The sequence below is a fragment of the Dermacentor albipictus genome, chromosome 1 (assembly GCF_038994185.2).
Source record: "Dermacentor albipictus isolate Rhodes 1998 colony chromosome 1, USDA_Dalb.pri_finalv2, whole genome shotgun sequence".
Taxonomy (NCBI): domain Eukaryota; kingdom Metazoa; phylum Arthropoda; class Arachnida; order Ixodida; family Ixodidae; genus Dermacentor; species Dermacentor albipictus.
The window spans coordinates 405721656-405741647 of record NC_091821.1 but is presented as its reverse complement, the minus strand read 5'-3'; the positions used below and the strand labels follow the sequence as shown (position 1 = coordinate 405741647).

The window sequence follows — 19992 nt, the reverse complement described above, 5'->3', positions numbered from 1 at the left end:
ATTTATAGTTACAGAATTAAAATAACTAAACTTGATTAGTTTACCCAGGACAAGATGCATGCGCTGCTAAACACCATTGACATCTTTTGCTCTGTAAAATAGCCGTACGAAAATATTTTCCTCGTGGCCAGGCATCGACATCCTGAAATTAACTGGGCGCTTTCGTTTGGCTTCAATTTAGCAGAGTAGATTTTATTATTTTGGTCAGCTTCGTTGTGTTTCATGTTGTTTCTATAATCGCGATAATACCAGGTTCTTGCCGTAGAAGGCTTCGTCACGCTGCAAAAGTTGGACGAATGGTGAAATATTCTCCGTCCTTGCTACACTGTTGCTATATTGCCGGACACCTTGCAATCTCTAGGAAGAATTTCAATACACTTGCTTTGAGGCTAGAAACACTACATGCGGCCGTCTGTTTACCATGCATACACACAGCTAAGCGCAAAGTAGCGCGCAGACACGCACGCATGCATGCACCGTACACGTGCTTCTACATATACGTACGAACAGCGGACGTTGCCCCACACAGAACAACGCGCATGCGTGCGTTAGCACATGCGCGATTGCTACTCTTGATGATAGAATTTAACGTTGCCTGACTTGCACCAAGTGAGCGAGCTGGGTTGCCAGGGGTGGTCGTTAACTTTTTTTTTGTTTCATTCCCAGCGTTCTGCAAACCGCGAACGCCGAAACAAAAGCTCACGATAAAGCGTCCTCACATGGAGGCTCAAATTGGTTTGTTTATCCGCTCTTCCTAGAAGGGCATTGTTCGCTGCGAAAATGACTCAGTGCTTCTGAGAATCGCAGTCGTAGATCTAATGGGAGGCTTGTCATCGTTCCCAATACCTGTGGAGTGAAAGGATGCTCGGATGGTTCAACCGCAGGCGCGTCATGCACGACAACGTACGCATTGGCTGCCGATCCGCGGGGTACCAGTGGGACACAAAAACCATAGATGTGCTCGTGGTCAAGAAGGTGTGGAAGTTATGTGCCCGCACTAAATACAAAGTTAATAAGCTAGAGCTGTGCGCAAAACCAGACGCGAGCAAATCGTGATGTTGGATATACTGGCGAAGGCAATCTGCCAGCGGCAAAAACGCTTACGTACCAAACGCTCCTCGCTCCTCCCTCTATTAAACAACTTGCTTTTCTAACTTTCGAGCGGTGCAAGCTGGAATATGCCGGTGTTTTTTTTACTCCCACTACAATAACCTTATTAACGCCCTCGAGTCGGTTCAGAACCGCGCGAAACGATTTATCCTGTCAACTTATTCGTACAATTCAAGCATCTCAGCACTAAAAGCCAAAATAAACTTACGCTCCTTAGCCTCACGCCGTAGAATAGCATGTCTTCACCTTTTTCATAAATTTTCCAATTTTTCCTTTGGACAACCGGTACATAAAAAGAGCACATCGCATTACTCGCGCTAGTTACTCTAACACAGTATATCCGCCACAAGCCCATACAGGGACTTTTCAGCAATAATGTTTTGTGCGCACAACAGGAGACTGCAATGGCCTGCCCACCGAAGTTGCCACTATCATCGACCGACTTTCGTTCAAGCGGCTTATCGAAAATATCCCTTTGTAACTTGTAGTATCTTTGTTTGCGATTAACCCCCCCTCCCTCATATGATGTCTCAACAAGGAACCTTTGAGGAAATAAATAAATAAATAAATAAATAAATAAATAAATAAATAAATAAATAAATAAATAAATAAATAAAACGCTTTGTGAATTCGGCCCTAAGCTTTGGTGTTTATGATGGAAACGACTACGCCGGAGAGAGGGAAAGGGTGACCGCTTCAATGACGACGAATAAAATAATTACAATGGGATGAACCCGAAGGCAATACTAAGAACGGCAGAATTGCTCAATGATTAGGGATCTGGGACCGCGTAAATTATTGAGGGCTAGACGCAGTTTTATCTCATTTCCAGTCTAAGCATTATTTCACAACGTGCTCTTGGTTGTGGTTACAATGGACACATACATATGAATACATCAACCTTTCAAGTCAGCGAAGTGTATATATAGCGAAGTATATATATGTATATATGTATATATATATATATATATATATATATATATATATATATATATATATATATAATATATAGGGGAATAGTTGGTTGCCCTCGACGATACCGCATACGCCGAAAAGACTTTCCTCGCAGTTCACGTAAGAGGCGACCCCGATGCTCCATTTACCAGATAAATAGAGGGCCAGAAGTACTAAATAAAATGTCATGGCTAGTAACAAAGTGCTATCGCTTCGCTGCCAATGTATCAATACGGCATTTTTCCTGGCTTCCTTAATACTCTCACGCGTATAAAAAGAAGCGCACGTTTAACATCACCCTTGCTTCGGGAAGGAAAATAAAAGTAATTGATACGAAAAGAAAATGTACTTACTGGGAAGGTCGTTTAATATTGGCAATAGTGTCTACAGGGACCAAAATTCTTTACAAATAATAACAAAGGCAGTGACAGTAGTTTGTTGGGCGTCATTCTGAATTTATCAAATGCCATTGCTTATCTTTCTGAAATTTTGATGATATTTTGAAGGAGCTTTTACCGAAGTAAGCATCACTGGCGCCTAATGGTGTGGTATTACGGTAAGATTGTAAGTGTCAGCACGTTTTCGATACATGGCAATGGTGACACCTGCGCGGAAAATTGCCGTGTTTAGAGAGCGAGAATCTGGAACAGCTCCTTAAAAAAAATGGGACTCGAACTCTGATCGAGTCCGAATGTGCAAGAAATGAATATTGGAATTGAAATGTTTAAGATTATTTGGCGATATTGGCATAGTAATAAAAAAGAAATATATTAGGTGTATATGTTTATGATGCGGCCTGCCACATCCCACACCCTCACCAGATACAGATACTTTTGCGAACTTCAACTGAGAGGCTGTTTAAAGCGCACATAATGCTACAGGGAGCCTGCTACGGAGTGTGTGTACCATGCCAGATATGACCGGAGGTTAAGTTCGATAACCATCTCTCCTTCGTCAGCTTAAGAACTACACTGTTTCTAGAGGTGCAGTGCCCGGTCCCTGTCGGATGACAATTGGGGCGCTATTGATGTTGCACGAATTTATTAAAATCTTGATGATGATTCGTTACCTTTGTTAACTAAGATATAATTTACGTCAAGAGAGAAGAGAGAGAGAAAGCAAGGGGAGCGAAGGCAGGGAGGTCAACCAGAACAGCATCCGGTTTGCTACCCTACACTGGGGGTGGGGGAAAGGGGAATAGAAAGGGGAAGAAAGGGAGAGAGTCAGCACTGAGTACATGTGGGAGGGACACCTTACACAATGACACTATAAGCGGTCTCTTAAGCCCGTGCACTTCAAGTACCGCACTAGTGCACGAATCGCTTTTCGAGCCAGTGACGGTTGTGGCCACGGTCCGAGTATCTTTGACTCGGTGAACGGTCTCGAGTCTAGTCTGTGTAAAGTTGCTCGCAGAGGGAGGCGTTGGACATCGTAGCGAGGGCAGGTACACAATAGGTGCTCGATGGACTCCTCGCACCCACAGGAGTCGCACATCGGGCTCTCGGCCATTCCCATACGGTAGGAGTATGCGTTCGTGAACGCCACTCCCAACCACAAGCGACACAACAAGGTTGCTTCGCCGCGGGAAAGGCTAGATGGCAGTTGGAGCCGTAGCGTGGGGTCCAGTTTACGTAATCTGCAATTGAAGCCACTTGATGTCCAGAGATCTTGGGACTTCTTGCGCGCAAGTAGGCGAAGTTCTCTGGCAGCGTCCGACCTCGCCAAAGGTGTTGGACGCGTCTTTGTATCTTCGTGGGCACACCGGGCAGCCTTGTCAGCTAGGTTGTTGCCGACGATGCCACAGTGAGCCGGAATCCACTGAAATACAATGTGGTGTCCCCTTTCCAGAGCATGGTGGTGCAGTTCCCTGATTTCAGATGTCATTTGCTCGTAACTTCTGTGACGTAACGCGGACTTGATGCTGTGAAGGGCTGCCTTAGAGTCACAAAATACGACCCATTGCTCTGTTGGTTCTTCGGTGATGTACATCATAGCGGCATGGAGAGCTGCAAGTTCTGCCGATGTCGACGTAGTCGTGTGCGACAGTTTGAATTTAACTGTAACGTTCTTGGCTGGAACGACGAATGCGGCAGTTGAGCTGGTAGGTGAGGTTGAACCATCGGTATATATGTGTATGCGGTCATGATACGTCTGGTGCAGTAATAGGAGTGTAAGTTGCTTCAGAGCCGGCGATGTATGATTGGACTTTTTTGTAATTCCAGGAATATCAAATTTCACTTGAGGCTGTCGCAGGCACCACAGGGGGGAGGAAGGCTTCGCCGCCGGTGTAAAACTTGCTGGTATGTACTCTTGATGAGCGTTAATCACTCGTGAAAAGGTCGCCTGAGGTCTCTCGGCTGGTAGGGAGGATAAATGGTGGTCGGGGATCCTTGACAGGTGGCGAATGTGCGCTCTGAGAGAGTCGACAGCTACATGTGTCTGGATTGTATGGTCTCCTGCGATGGCAATTGTTGCTGCTGTTGACGTGCACCGAGGCAGCCCCAAACACGTGCGTAGGGCTTGACCTTGTATGCTCTCCAAGGCGCGAAAGTTCGTCTTGCAGGCATTTGACAACACTGGTAGGCTGTAACGTAGGAGTCCGAGAAACAAAACCCTGTACAGCTGCAACATAGAATGGACTGGTGTACCCCAGTTTTTCCCGCATAGAAATTTGAAGACCTGAGCAATGGCGACTAGCTTCTTCTTCAGATAGACGCAGTGAGGGCTCCACGAGAGGTTGCGGTCGATGATGACGCCCAGAAAGCGATGCGTCTTAACATAGAATACGGCTTGACCATTGATGGTAACAGGATACGATGACATTTGTTTCCGCGTAAAGCCAAGTAATGCGCACTTTTCAGTAGACACACTGAGGCCTAGTTCTCGGAGATAAGAAGCCGTCATGGTTGCCGCCCGCTGAAGCCTGGCTCTTAGCTGAGGGCGAGTCACCGCAGAGGCCCAGATGCAAATGTCGTCGGCGTATATTGAGACATGTACTGTCTGCGGTAGGTAATCCGCTAGTCCTACCAGGACGAGGTTGAACAAAATAGGGCTCAACACTCCACCCTGCGGCACACCACGGCAGATGTAATGGTCTGAAGTTGGGCCGTCTTCGGTCTGTAAGAAAAAAACGCCTTTCAGTCAAATAGTCTTGAATCCATTGATACATCCGGCCACCAACTCCAACAGCCTCAAGTGAGTTTAGTATGGCCTCATGGGCGACGTTATCGTAGGCTCCTTTTATATCCAGAAAAAGTGCCGCAGACAGGCGCTTGAGGCTTTTTTGATTTTGGACCCATGTTACGATGTCAATGACGTTGTCTATGGACGTGCGACCTCGACGGAAGCCTGTCATGGCGTTCGGATAGATGTTGAATCGTTCTAGGTACCATTCCAATCGGGCAAGAATCATTCTTTCCATTACTTTGCCGACGCAGCTCGAAAGCGCAATCGGACGATATGATGAGATCTCAAGCGGTGACTTTCCAGGTTTCAGAATGGGGATCAAGCGGCTCGATTTCCATTGTTTAGGAACGGCGCCGTTCTGCCAAGACTCATTGTAGTAGTTGAGAAGCTCATCACGTGCGTCATGTCCAAGGTGGCATAGGGCAGCATACGTGATGCCATCAGGTCCTGGTGACGAAGAACGCCTGCAAGTCGCCAACGCAGCATCGAGCTCTTCGAGGGAAAAGAGCACGTTGATTTCTGGTACACGTGCCTCAGGGATGTCAGTCAATGCTGCGTCAGTAATGATGGCCACGGACCCAGCAATCCGTGCACAGAACTCTTCAGCCAATTGAAGTTCCGAGCGGAGTTGGTAGAGGGCCAGAGCAGCGAAGGGCTTCCTTTGATGCGGAGATGAGCGAAGACCCCTAACCGTTCTCCATATGTGCGAGAGCGATTTTCGGGGATCAAGCGACTGACAGAATGTTTTCCATCGCTTATCTTCCAATTTATCCATGCGACGCTGGATTTCGTCAAGAATAATTGCTTAATGTGACATAGGTACTTATTATGCCGTATAGTGATTTTCTTGTGAAAAAGGAAACCCTATGAAAAAAGCGAGGACGTGTAGGAACTCTTGTACCGGCTGTGACTTGGTGTCACGTTCACCAAGTCATACTCGTTCCTAATTGGATGGGCCGACAGCCCTAACCGCGACCCTTGTGGAACCATCTCTAATCTTCTTGCCCCCCATTATGGTACGAAGAGGCAGGTGCTATGTGCTACGGTAAGGACAATGGACTTCCGACCACTGCCAGAGCAAGAAATAATCGGACAGTGGTCACAACGAACGTGTGGCCTGATAATTCGCTTCCTATGGCCTATAGACCTGTTATAGCGACGTGTGACGGGCTGTGATTGTGATGTGTGCCACTTCAATTTTGTGCCCCGTGTTCCGCTTTGATATTCATCTTCCTCCCTTCCTTTCTTTTGTAGATTGCCGTTCCCCCATGAAATGTGGCACACCAGCGTTTTTTCTGGTTAGCCTTCATGCATACCCTTTGTTGTTTGCGATTAGCATCATTAAAGCTACTTCAGGCAGCTTCCAGGATCCATCCATCCATCCATCCATCCATCAGCATCTGGTGGTGGTGAAAACTTTAATTTTGTCCGGCATCAATTTTACCAGCAACTTGGGTCACTGGGTAGCCCATGGAAATGAATAGCCCATTGAGTTGCTTTGCTGAGGGAACAGGTTCGGAAACAACCGTTGAACCACCATTGGTCACTGGGAATATGGCAGTAGGTATGCGTTGCGATTTAATGAACCTGTATGATGCCCTCTTGGGTAAGTGGGTACGTGGAATTGGGTATGCGTCGCTGTTCACGGGGCCTCTTGATGCCAGCTGCTTGGCGCACTGGGTCCATGCGACTTGGTCTGCGTCGATCTTCAATGAACCTTTTTGACACCAACTTGGATCAATGGGTATGTGCCACAAGACTTGTGCCGCTTTTCAATGACAAAAAAAGCTCCTGTAAAATTGTCCCGTTGCTCGGCTCAATCGAACCCTCGCCACGCATAGACTTCGCGGCGGCGTCGCTGGACGGCGAAGCGTGTGAAATGGAAATCATAAGAGAATAGCCCGGCTGCACACATTTCTCGGCGTTGGCAATACGGTGAGTCGCTACATTTTTTTCAATTCTAACCGCATGAACGTCCACATCTATCATGAGGCGAGTTCTGCTGTAATTTTTACACGTGTGCACACATGCACCCACTTTGAAGATTCGCGATGCGGGTGTGTGAATCTCGGCGACAAAAGTTTGCACAGCCCCAAGAATGACGTCAGCTGCTCAGCTGTCACGGTGGATCATGGATGACAAAGAGGAGAATTAGCGAGCGATGCTGCGGATGACGTCATCGGCACAGCTGGCGCGGGGCCAACTCGCACAGGTAGCGCGGCTAGGAGCGGATGGATTCAGCGCCCGACATAATTCGGCGCTCGGAGAAACACGTAATCAGTTCTGCATAAGCACTTGAAGAAAGCAATTAGATAAACAATAAGAGAACAATCCGATAAACAGTGATGGCAGAAATGAGAGTGAGTGCGCTCGCGCGAAATACGAGTTCACTTCGTGAAACGAGGGTCGTTTTTTTCTCTCTCTCATTTGGTATATATTTATAGTGCCCAGTCTTTGTTCAGTATATGTACTTGCAATTTCTTTTGCAGTTTTAAATATTGGAAGTAGCTGTATCTTTGGTAAACGACCTTTACGTTAAACTAAGTGCACCAGAAGGAACTAAAGATGATCTCGTATTTTTTATACAGCACGAAGTGTGTAATATTTTAGAAAGGATTCCTTTGCAGCTTTAAAGCAGAATTCAATACCTGAAGTTAAAGTGGTAGTTTGGCATTATAGTATACTAAGTAGGTAAGTTATATCAAGAGTGGCGAGATTGTACACTTTATTTGTATGGGTAAGTCTTTATTGAAAGGAAACAGAATCTATACCGGAGATTTCGGCATGCCCGAAGTCTGCGATCTAATCTTTCCGCGAGTTTCCCTTGTCGTCAAAGAGTGCGGTAACGGTTTCTGAGGGTATTAAATTGTTTGGTAATACAAACAAGCTGGCAATTTGAGAAAAGCTCCTCCGCACGAAACTTACCTGAATGACCATAGATTTTTAAAATCCGCAAAAATACAGTGACATCAACGTCGCCGTTGCTTAGGCTAGAAAAATAGATCTGGACTTAAGGTCTTGATTTTCTGTGGGAGTAAAGTGTTCTTTTAGCATCTATCTAACATCTATTAAATGGAGTCCTTCTAGCCATATTCAACTCCTTAGTTGGCTGAAAAGAAGTGCCGTAAAAATACCTTCTTAAAAGTATCTTCTCAAATATTGTTCTGGAATAAATTAGTTAAAACTAAAAAAAAAAACGAGTGGATATTTGATGCTAAAATAAACATCCGAGCGAAAAAAATAAAATTATTGGGTTTTACGCGCCAAAACCACTTTCTGATTATGAGGCACGCTGTAGTTTTCGACCACCTGGGGTTCTTTAACGTGCACCTAAGTCTAAGTACACGGGCGTTTTCGCATTTCGCCCCCATCGAAATGCGGCCACCATGACCGGGATTCGATCCCGCGACCTCGTGCTCAGCAGCCCAACACCATAGCCCCTGAGTAACCACGGCGGGTTCACACCCGACTGAGGTCAAAGTGATGCAGAGCCCCTTCGCACATGTCACTGAAACTTCGCGTGATTTTCAATTTGCTGTGATTGCATTCGGCTGCACTGTTTCCTTTCATGATGCTTCCTGTTCATCTTGTTTCCGCATGAACTTATCATGAATAAATTCAAGCAGGCGTCGACTTGCTGACATGAGAAACCAGGCCCGTATTCACAAGAAAGTTCTTATGTTAGAACTCGTATAAGCGAAAATGCTGGTCAATCATGTTACAGAACGTATTATTGGCAAAGACTGCTGGACAAACAAAAAAAGAACACTTCCGAATAAAAAAGTTTCGCGAATTCGGTCACCATTCTTTTAATGTGTACATTAGATCAGCGGGGAGAAAAGCACCGTAGTTAAGTAACTGAAAGCAGAACTGCTAGTATGTGCGTCTTTGGGTAGTGATATTTTAACCAAGAGCTTCATGGCAATTTGATATATTAATGATGCTTGAGATTCGTTTCAGGGGATACTGTTGGAAAAGAAGCTATATTCAATAGACTCTTCTGGGTATGTGTAATTTCGCTTATTTTCTTACATGACGCTATAAATTCGAAATATTTCTTGGCGTAAGGCTGCTCCTCAGCGCGGCATTATTTGATTGCAATGCATGCTAACATTTAGGAAACTTCTTAGGTACGAAACATGCCATATGCTTCTTGCGTTTTTAATGAAAATAGAATAAATTTACACAACTAAGGAATGTTTCTGTGTCACTCAAAGTACTGCCCTTTTCTTAGACTTCTTAAAAAAGTGATCATCAGCCTATTTTATGTCCACTGCAGGACGAAGGCCTCTCCCTGCGATCTCTAATTACCCCTGTCCAGCGCCAACCAATTCATACTAGCGCCCGCAATTTCCGAATTCCATCGCCCCACTCATTCTTCTGCCGTCCTCCACTGCGTTTCCCATTTCTTGGCACCCATTATGTAACCCTAATGCTCCACCGGTTATCTACCCTGCGCATTACATGACCTGCCCAGGTCCATTTTTTCTCCTAATGCCAATAAGAATGTCGACAATACCCGTTTCCTCTCTGATCCAAACCTCTCTCCTTATGTCTCTTAACGTTATGCCTAGCATTGTTCGTTCCATCACTCTTTGTGCGGTTCTTAACTTGTTCTCAAACTTCGTCATTCTCCAAGTTTCTGCCCCATATGTTAGCACCGGTAAAATTCACTGATTGTAAACCTTCCTTTTCTATGATAATGGTAAGCATCCAGTGAGGAGCTTACAATGTCCGCCGTATGCGCTCCAACACATTATTCTTCTTCTTCTGTGAATTTGCTTCTCACGTTCAGGGTCCCCTGTGAGTAATTGACCTAGAGAAACGTACTCCTTACAGGCTCTAGAGGCTTATTGGCGATCCTGGACTCTTGTTGCCCAGTTATTCATAATTATCTTTGTGTTCTGCATATTAATTTTCAACCCCACTCTTGCGCTTTGTCTGTTAAGGTCCTCAATCATATGTTGTAATTCGTCTCCAGTGTTGCTGGACGGGACAATCTCATCTGCAAACCGAAGGTTGCTGAGATATTCGCCGTTGATCATTACTCTTAAGCGTTCCCAGTTTAATATCTTCAATACTTCTTCCAAGCACGCAGTGAATAGCATTAGAGAGATTGTGTCTCCTTGTCTGACCCCCTTTTTTATAGGTATCTTCCTACTATTCTTGTGCAGAATTATAGTAGCTGTCGAATCTCTATAGATATTTTCCAAGATATTTACGTAAGCGTCCTGTACTCCTTGATTACGTAATACCTCTATGACTGCTGGTGTCTCTACTGAATCAAATGTCTTTTCGTAATGTGTGAACGCCATATAAAGAGGCTGATTGTATTCTGCGGATTTCTCGATTACCTGATTAATGACATGGATGTGATCCATTGTAGAGTATCCCTTCCTGAACTCAGCCTATTCCCTTGGTTGACTAAAGTCTGGTGTTGCCCTTATTATATTGGAAAATATCCTGGTGAATATTTTATGTAATACTGGAAGTAAGCTAATGGGCCTATAATTTTTTAATTCTTTAAGACCTCCTATCTTGTGGATTATTATAATGTTTGCATTCTTCCTGTTTTCTGGGACCATTGAAGTCGATAGACACTTCGAAGAGAGAGCCGTCAATTTTTAAATACCTTTTAAATACATTGCATATTTTCCCGAATATTTCGCTGCCACTAAAATGCAGCGAGGGCGGTACTTGTGATTACCCGGAAAATAAAAAGGAATAAGTCTAACGGTATAACACTAAATATGAGTAGCGTATTTGCAACTTTGAACCTGCAGGAGAGCATTCTGCTGTGACGAATCACCAAAGGGCACACTTAGCCACCTTGCTCAGTTTGAACGCGGGCCTGGGGTGATGAGGATGTGGCCGGTGTAGTATTTGTAGCGTGGTTCGAAATGCAATGCATCGTGCTTTCTCATAATGGTAACATTACTGAAAATCCTAACTTTGTGCACATGTGAACAATGTATTTCGACAAAAGAAGCGAGAAAAGATCGAGTTACAGCAAAGGTTGTTTATGGGACCTCCTATCTCGTGGGCCGAGAGCAAGGTTCAAGGGGGTCTTGAACGACCCCTCGGTCTTAGCGAAAAAAAAAAAAGAACAGTCTGCGGATAGCATACGCTGCTGTAAACAACTCAGCCAAGTGTTGCAGCCGTGCGGGGCGCGTATAGCTCACAAGCGGAGTACGAATCACCTTTCTCTCAGACGCTCTCTTATCAACAGAAGCCTGCTCCTCACTTTTTTCTGGACGCGTTATTTCGTAATATAGCCGATTTCCAAAGGCGGTTGCTATTGTCCAATAGATGACGTCAGTCAAGAAGGGTGCTTGCATCAGTGCGTTTCTTATTACTGTTACAGCGTATATTTATTGACGCCGTTTAATAAACAGGCTCAAGCAAGCGAAAATCTGGTCTGAAATTTTGATAATAATTACGGACTTCCGCCCGCGTAGGAATGAAACTTTGTACACCCTGGTTGTCGGTGTCCTAGTCATCGGGTGTCGCTAATTTCGACTAGGTTTTGACCCTTAGCTAGCCTCGAACCGCATGAAGCTTAAGGTCACACCACACGCACGCTTGCAAGCGCGAGCTCACTCTTGGCCGCTGCTGGTTAGCCGCCTTGGCAGACCATTTCGTTTTGAGATATTGATAGCGCTTCAAAATGCGCAAGTTGGGCCGTTAGGGAAGCTGGTGCAGGAAGCCGGTCCGCACCCCGTAGCATGGTCAGAGTGGAGCATATGAGTACGAGCGCGCACACAAGCCCTGTCGTGCATAAAGCAAAAGCTGTGCATACGTACTACATTTGGATGTAGCTGCGGTCTGCTACGCAGCCAAGAGAACGCAGCCGCCGCGGGGTGCCGTGACGAGTCGGCTGGCTGAGGTCAACCGCGTTTGTCTACGTTTGGCGCATCGTAGGCGGCCAAAATCGGAAGTAGTGGCATCTACGTGAACACACAAAATAAACAACGAACTGCTCGCCACAGTGATGTTCAGTCGGCGGAACATGCTAAACCCGCTCCGCTCCAGCGTAGCCTTCGCAGCGCAAGGCATTGAAAAAGGAACGGGAGGACAGCGAACGGGATCGTCCGCTACCTCTGATTCTCAATAAGTCCGCTTCTCCTGAACATATTGATGTACTTTTCTGCGGCAAAGCATTTCTGAAATATTCTATTTTAACTTCAAATGCATTTCTCGACTTCGATAAAAAGAGGCTCGGGGCCCCTTTAAACATCAAGGGAGGCGGGGGTGGGGGGGATTCTCATGTTTTGAAGAAAGAGGTGAAATTGCGGTAGGAGGCCCCAACATCATGACCCTGCCATGCATCTTGAATGTTGTGATGGACATTCTCCACACGTAATAATAACATTAGACCTGACCGGCAAGCGCTCTGCGACCCTTGTAAAAACTTGTAGCTTACAACTATGTCGCCCTAACTTACAATTCTGAATATGCAACCACTACCTAGAACTTAAAAACGGTGTTGATACAAATAGCTCTGACGTAAGCGCATACTGTTTGTCTGAGAACTTAAAATCATCTTGGCATCTGTAGACCCTTCCTCTGTTAGATGTCCATCAAAATATGACGGCAACGGGTGGCCATACCTTTATGGAAATACTCTCAGGATCTTCGTAGCCGATCCACTGGTTGTCGTAATAGGCGTATGGGCACTTGCCAACGTCGTCAAACTTCTTCGTCCATGTTCCAGAGTTTACGTGTGGACAGATCTGTGAAGCACAGGATGCAAGCTATGCATGAGTTTTTTTACTATGAAATGTTGTTTTTTCTAGTTCTTGCTAAAGGAGGAAGGAACACGTGCTGTGACGCCACCACGTTGCTCTCGTCAAAGTGTCCATAAAAGCCCATTAGAATTCACACAAAAAATTTGCAATGAGTTGCACAGAAACGTCTGTTACGTACCTCGTAGTAGGCAAGAAAGCCAGTAGCGTTCGTGTATGGTCCGGGGATTCCGCCATTCTTCTCTTTGTTGATGTAAGCCCTGAGTCCCGTATTCGACTTGTCGCTCAGAGTATAAGTCCTGCCATAGAAAGGGACGCCAACAACCAGCTTCTCCCGCGGAGCTCCCAGGCTCATCCACAGCTGGAGACCATCGTGCTGTAATATCGATGATAAAAACAATCCTTTGTTGAAGCCATAATTGAACCATGAAGAGCTCTTTCTTTTGGTACTAAAACGTAGACAGCTTTAATTAAGGCGAGGCCTACTTTAGTGGCACTGGCGACGAAGTCAGCTCGTCATGCGCGTCCTTCAAAGAGCGGACACGGTCATCAACAAATTGTTTCATGAGTTAAGCTCTATAGCGCCGTGACGGTACCCTTCTTTATGGTCCAATTCAATTTCTTTGCCTTGGCGCCTTCGTGTGTGCAACCCACGGTGCCTTCACCATTTTCACCCACTCGGGGAACACCAGCGAAAGAGCCAACAGTGCTCCTACTTCCCGCAGCTCCTTCGGCGTGACCGCTGCAGTGACGTTCGCTCGGCAGCTGAAGTGTAACAATAATTATTGCTTCTGCATTTCTGGATGTTTATTTTCGCAGCAGTGTCGATCAAAGTTATTTTTATTATATGCACAGTTAGAGAAGGCATTTTTTCCCAGTTTTTTGTAGGAATTATCATAGATTTAAAAAGTTTTTCAATGCTTTTTGAACATACACACTTCGTTTCTATTGCGGTTCATTTTTATGGCGAGTGTTCAAATCAATCCTTTAATTATCTAATATAGGCTTTTGTATAGCCACATGTTTTTTCAGGTTTTTCCTAAGAAAAAAAGCTCATGCGCTTGGTTCGTGGGAAAACTACAAATTGTTTTCACAGATAGATGCGTAAGTTAGTACTCGTTGTCTTAAATGAAAATATTGTATCGACTCATGCTGGCTGACAAACACAAGATGAACACATAAAAACGTGCCTTTAACAAATATGCCTACTCGTCCACAGTGCGAATCTCAGGGAAATTCTTTGTGCTACCAAAGATGGCTCTAATCATTGAGATATATTTGTATTGCGGGAGTGGCTATTACAGTGGAAATATCTGAAATACAAGTTTTGATATTTTTTTTTGTTCAAACTGCGAAACATCGGCATTACACGAGTATATACTATACGCAAAATACAGCAACCTCAATGAGGTGCTATGAACTCTAAAGAGCCGATGTTTGAATTGCTAGAGTGCACAGATAAATGTACTAGGTGTGTCTACTTTGTAGTCCATGCCAACGCATTACACGGAGCGGTCACTTACACTTAGCGGAATCTGATTTCCTATTATGCGACTGTTAAATTGCTCTGCTCTTCCACTCAGAAAGAACTCCCACTATCGCTTCTTTAACAATGTAGTTATGTTGTCCTTGGTGCAAATATGTTCACTTTATATTGAAAGATACGTGAGGGTGACAAATGACGTTGCAGGGCTTCTCAGACTGAGGCGAAATAAGGAACAACTTTTCTTCATTGTTGCTTTCGCGGCAAATGCGGGAGCTCCAAGCACGTTCAATGAATTTCGGCAAACAAGATGTTTTGCGAGTTACAATGAAAGTTTTATGACAAAACTGAGTATTAAGAGTGTCGGATTCATTGCCAGCCTTAGAATTTCAATGTTTTTTCCCCTCTTTACGCAAAGAAATGACTGACCTTGCACTGGAACTGCTTCAGGAATGCGAAGAAACAGGGGCTGAATTCATAAACCATTTCACTCGTAAGTGTTCCTTACCGCTGGACGATTGCTTTCGCTAATAATATGTCCAGCACTAGGATTCGCTGAAAATTTCTTTTACGAACAATTATACCAGAAAAAAGTTTTTGTGAATACGGGTCTAGGTCATCTGATAAAATGTAAGTTAAAGTAGCTTGGCTTAGTGGTGTCAAAGGAAATAAAACAATTGTGGCTCCATAGCAGAATACTTACCACATTCAGTTTTTCATAAGCCCACTCATCGAACGACCTTCTGAATAGAGGGCTATGGACATCCGTAAATCCGGCCCAGTTTCCACGTAGGTCGTAAGTCATTACATTTATCCAATCCAGAAGCCTGGAATGAAATCAAAAGTGATGGCTCAATACATTGTTAGAATATACTTAGAATATACTATGAAAAAAGGCCACTATATGGGTGACTAAAAATAAAGTTAGAACAGATGACGAATAAATAAAGGGCCGCCGTGGTGGCTCAGCGGCTATGGTGTGGCGCGGCGGAGCGTGAGGTCGCGTGATCAATACCCCGGCCACGGCAAAATGTGAGAACTCCCGTCTCCGGTGCATTAGGGGCACGTTAAAGATAAAGTTTAAGTAATAATAATAGAGGTAAAAACTGAAAATAACATAAGAAAGAGTCATTTGCTGGAACGGGAGCTCATAAGGATGGTAAGAAAGAAATGCTTACTCTCCAAGCTCTGCCACTTCGTAGCCTTCTTGCAGACGGAACTTAGCAACCGGCACAGCAGCGGTTAGTAGCAACTTGTATTGGTCGAAAACAGACCTTAGTTCCTGAAAGAAATATACAGAACAGGCTATGCTGGAAATATTATGTAAAGAAAAGTATGCACAATCGATTCATGAAGTATTTCGCTATAGCAAGCTTTAAAAAAAGTAATCCTACATTGTGAATAAGGAAACACAAGGTAAAGCGACATATGCGAAGTGAAGACAGTAGTGAGGTGAATGTAATATCTCTCGCTTAAGTTGATTCTTGGAAATAGAAAACAGAACACCGCAGACGCATTAAGCCCTAGCACAAAATCTAGCGAAAGTTAATGCTAAATTTACCTTGAATTTCTTTGACCATGGTTCTACCACCTTCAAGGTTGTCTGAGGGCATTTCATTATGATGGCCAACTACTGACGTCAAGGACAGTGTTGGGCTTGTCGTACGTGGTTTCGACTTTCGCCCTTAGTTCACAGCAATTGGGCAGGGACCTTTGCTTTATGGACTCCTAATTTTTTTCATAAGAACTGAATGACGGGTGAGCGGGTGTGGACAGTCTCACACTGTAGATATAACACTTTTTTTCAGGCTGTTTCAAAAGTATTGTGTTGTTATTAGCAAGCACAATCATCATTGTAACAGTCAATGTTGTCACGAACAACAATGACAGCCGCTGATATCATTGTGCATCACTTTTCTTCTTTTCGTTAAGGTCTTTCCCTCATTAGTGCAACACAGATGTCTTCTTTCTTTTTATTGTGAGGAACGGAGCTCGACAAGCGCTCAAGGTGATGCGTGAGCTACTAGTTCACCACAAGGGTGAACTCTGACAATTCACTGTTTACGTATTCACAGATTAATGGTGGCGGAGCGCTGAGCTCGTACCTTGACCAACAGGAGGAAGTTGGCCTTGTCCGAGTATGCCCCGCCACGATCATAGGCGCCCGGGTATTCCCAGTCAAGGTCAAAGCCGTCGAAACCGTACGTCTGCACCCACTTGAGCGCGCTATTGATGAACGTGTGCCGCCGACCGGTGGTGCTGACCATCTCCGAATACTTCTTGCCTCCTTCGGCCCAGCCACCAACCGCCAGAAGAGTCTTCAGTTGCGGGTTCTTTTTGCGCAGCGCTGTGAACCGCCGGTATCCGCCTGCGTATCATGGGAAAAGCACACGAGTGCGATTGGATCACTCGACTTTGAAGTTGCGGGCCGCTCACCGTTTGCATTCGCAATGGTGCGACTCACAACGCAACACAATCAATAATGGTTGGGGTTTTCAACCTTGCTGGTGGGTCAATAATTCTTCAAAGGGAAACCTACGAAGACTTCAGTCGCAGTGATCTTGATAAGAGAAATGCCGCCCGAGAAGAGAACAGCAAGGGGCTGTTAGACGCAGCATTAGCGGCCGCAAATCTGATTAGCATACATCTACGCACTGGGCAAGGTTAGCATCCTCGCAACATTGCGGCATGTCAATGCCGCGTATTACTCTTACAGTAGCAAGTAAGCAGCTTGCTATGCGCTACGGTACTAGGTAAGATCTGTTCTGGTTGATTACGTGTAACGTACTTATATTTAGGTAAATATACGCTTCCTTTCTTAATGTTTGTGCCTATAAGCTGGAGTGATCTGGAGGTCAAATGAGCTTCGAACAAGAAACAACGTGATCGCAGTATCGGAGATTCACTTTTATTGAAATTGTTTTATGAATGATTGTATCGCTGCAGGGAGCGGTAACTACGTATTTTTATGTCCACATATCCGTGAAAGGGTGAAGAGCAGTTAACATTGAACTCTCCACGTCCCGAAATACCTATTTCAGTACGGTTAACTAACTAAGGAACTAACTCACTAACTGACTTATATAGGCGGGGAGAGGAACGCAAAGCATTAACTGGGAGGATTAGTGGAACTTTAATGCGAAGCAGTCTGCTCTTTCAGTGCAGCCACTTCTTTCGTTGGCGGGAGGCACATCTCCACCTTCTGGTGGGATGATGCCCGTGATAGTGCAGTCTGAACTTATGCTCCACAGGGACGACTTCATACGTTGGGACTGGGTATTAGCCCTTGGGCCCACTGGGTACGTGTTACTGAGTTTTATTTTGTTTTACACCTTATTTCTTGCCATTAGAAGCATTCTGTCTTTGTTTTTATAAATATAAGCACCCCGCAGCCTATAATCCCTACATGACCTTTCGCTACACAACAGTTATATTATTCATAGAACTCTTCACTACAAATCAGGAATGCTTCACATCACGTAGACGTCACCTGCAGTTTGCAAAATTTTTGCGCTTAGGATTTTTCGCACCGCTGTGGCGAACCCGTCACGTGGGAAATGCGCACCTGTATCATGTCAGGTGCGACGTTAAACGCACTGAAACAGATGTTACGACGCGTTTTCGAGACACACTCACATAATGTGCGGTCACGAGCTGCGTCCCTATAGCTGACCTTTGTTGAAGTCATACTCCGGGTCAATGCTGAAAAGCTCCCACGTCTGGTTGCTAAGGCCGACGAATGCGTAGATGAGGTGCGTGCACTTGTCCAAGGGTATGTCCTCGATGTCGTAGTTCATAGGTTCCGGTCGGTACAGTGCCCAGGCACTGTAGTAGCAAACGATACGTGCTGGGTGCTGCCTGCTGCTACTGCCGCCGTTTTGCCTTGGAGTTCGGAGGCTGGCGCCATCATCGGTTGCTGCAGAAACCCGAATGTTACCACTGACTGTTGAACTACTTCAACAAACACAGGACGAGACGCAAGAACACCTTGTGGCCTGTGACCTTTCACGAATACAGCGACGTTCATTTTTGAAACAGCGTGAAAAGACGAAAGACAATGGATGAAGCACCCGAGACAGGTGCGTGCCTTACTGCGTCGGTCGTCCCTTTAGCGCTGTTTTAAAAATAAATCTTCACGAACTTGCCCAATAATTGCCTATTTTTCTACAATAATGCTAACCTACCGAAGCGAGTCGAAACTCTTTACATGCTACGATAGCCTAACTGCACTGAAACATTGTTGTTTTGACATATTGTGAGAATTGTCCATGCGTAGTCATGCAGCCTCTTTTTTTTTATGTAAGCGCAACATTTTCTCGACGCATCAAGTTTTCGGTTTCTTCTTAGAGACCAGATGTTACCAGTCCCTTATGACATATTATTGTTTCTTTTCTAGCAATGCCTAACAGTTGTGTATAACGCGTGCTAACACCGAACCGCGTACTGCGCCACCTAATCTTCCATAGGGAAGCGCGAGGGGCAGTGGAAGTCACTTATATCCCGTATCTGTCCTTTTCACTAACATTCGAAGCATCAAGAACAAACGCGACTCATTCACTTCCACAGTCGACACGTTTAACCTAGATATTATTGCACTTACCGAAACTTGGCTGCACCCACATATTAGAGACCACGAAATCTTCTCTACCGCCCATGGCTTCTCAGTTTATTGCTGCGACCGTACGTTGCGTCAAGGTGGTGGTGTTCTTCTGGCAATTAATAAACACCTACACTCTCAACCCATTACTATCGCTACTAACTTGGAGATAGTCTGGGCAATTATCGAAATAAACTACGTAAAAATTATAATGGGCGTATGTTATCGCGCTCCTACTGACGTTGCCTCCTTTGCTAACGAATTACAAGACACAATTAATATCGTCGTAACTCGCTATCCTTCCTTACCCTTGTTTCTACTAGGTGACTTCAACATTCCAAACATAGTCTGGCATAGTGAACCTATCGTGATACAACCATTCTCCGCGTTAGCAAAATATTTTCTTGACTTGTGCGCACTGTTCTCTTTCAATCAACTGATAACCCAGTCCACCAGAATCACACCCCAAGTCGCTAACACCCTTGACCTTCTGTTAACAACACGACCCGATTTTATTTCGAATATTACTTACTTACCATCCTTAAGCGATCACTCCCTTATCCATTTCAACATCAACATTTCACGACCGAAATCAGAAAAAAAGATCAAGACAATTCACGACTATAAGAAAGCTGACTTTGAATCAATTAACAACGAGCTCTGTATATTCCTTAATACTTTCCTGACTGATTTCGATAACCGCAGTGTTCAATTGAACTGGAATATGTTTGTTAGTAAAATTCGTGAACTAACAAAAAAATTTATCCCTACCTACACTCTTTCCTGTAATGATAACGCTCCCTGGTACAACACCCACATTAAGCGCCTTTCAAACAAAAAGAAACGTTCGTACAGACTAGCCAAAACATCTGGAAACGCTCAAAGATGGGCAGCTTACAAACGCGCTACATATAACT

The 19992-nt window shown here is 44.8% G+C and overlaps 2 protein-coding genes across 2 annotated transcripts in view; one reads left to right on the top strand and one right to left on the bottom strand.

Annotated features, from left to right (window-relative positions):
- Positions 1 to 19992, top strand: part of LOC135903541 (uncharacterized) — a 267224-nt gene that overhangs the window by 182520 nt on the left and 64712 nt on the right. The window lies entirely within an intron of this gene.
- Positions 1 to 19992, bottom strand: part of LOC139054690 (endochitinase-like) — a 36440-nt gene that overhangs the window by 3378 nt on the left and 13070 nt on the right. Inside the window, exons 4-9 of the mRNA XM_070532137.1 lie at positions 18152 to 18394; positions 16584 to 16846; positions 15657 to 15760; positions 15182 to 15305; positions 13177 to 13371; positions 12861 to 12983 (exon numbers count right to left, since the gene is read on the bottom strand). Of these exons, the coding sequence (XP_070388238.1) occupies positions 12861 to 12983; positions 13177 to 13371; positions 15182 to 15305; positions 15657 to 15760; positions 16584 to 16846; positions 18152 to 18394 (1052 nt within the window). The remainder of the gene's footprint in view (positions 1 to 12860; positions 12984 to 13176; positions 13372 to 15181; positions 15306 to 15656; positions 15761 to 16583; positions 16847 to 18151; positions 18395 to 19992) is intronic.